This window comes from Trypanosoma theileri, assembly GCF_002087225.1.
Source record: "Trypanosoma theileri isolate Edinburgh chromosome Unknown TM35_Tth_28_V1, whole genome shotgun sequence".
Lineage (NCBI taxonomy): Eukaryota > Euglenozoa > Kinetoplastea > Trypanosomatida > Trypanosomatidae > Trypanosoma > Trypanosoma theileri.
This window is the reverse complement of record NW_021639870.1, coordinates 169,505-169,820: the sequence shown is the minus strand read 5'-3', so window position 1 is coordinate 169,820 and position 316 is coordinate 169,505. Positions and strand designations below refer to the sequence as shown.

Sequence of the window (316 nt, the reverse complement as noted above, 5' to 3'; positions counted from 1 at the left end):
ACAGATTGAATGTACTCAGAACGGCCTCTGCACTGAGGCGCTTTTCAGGTGCGATGCTGAGACAGGCCTCCAGAACACCACGCATCCTGTTGTCCAGATCCGATGGGGGCGCCACCGGCTCCAGCAACCCATCCCGCAGTGCCTCACGAAACAAGGCAATGTCGGCGAGGACCGAATCCAGCTCATTCCGCGAGCGATCTACTGACGCTTGCGCGGTCCACTGCCATGGATGGTTGTCTGTCAGCATCGCAAGCAATAGCAGCCCAAGCGCGTACATGTCGCCAGCAGCCGTCTTGGTGGTTCCAGCAGCCTCCTC

At 59.5% G+C, this 316-nt stretch overlaps 1 protein-coding gene across 1 annotated transcript; it reads right to left on the bottom strand.

Annotated features, from left to right (window-relative positions):
• Position 1: 1 nt before the first annotated feature.
• On the bottom strand, positions 2-277 carry TM35_000281590 (protein kinase; the record flags this gene model as incomplete). The annotated part of the gene is made up of 1 exon (XM_029028190.1): positions 2-277. A coding segment is annotated over one exon (276 nt), but the record flags the coding sequence as incomplete, so codon positions are not given.
• Between the last annotated feature and the right edge of the window lie 39 nt (positions 278-316).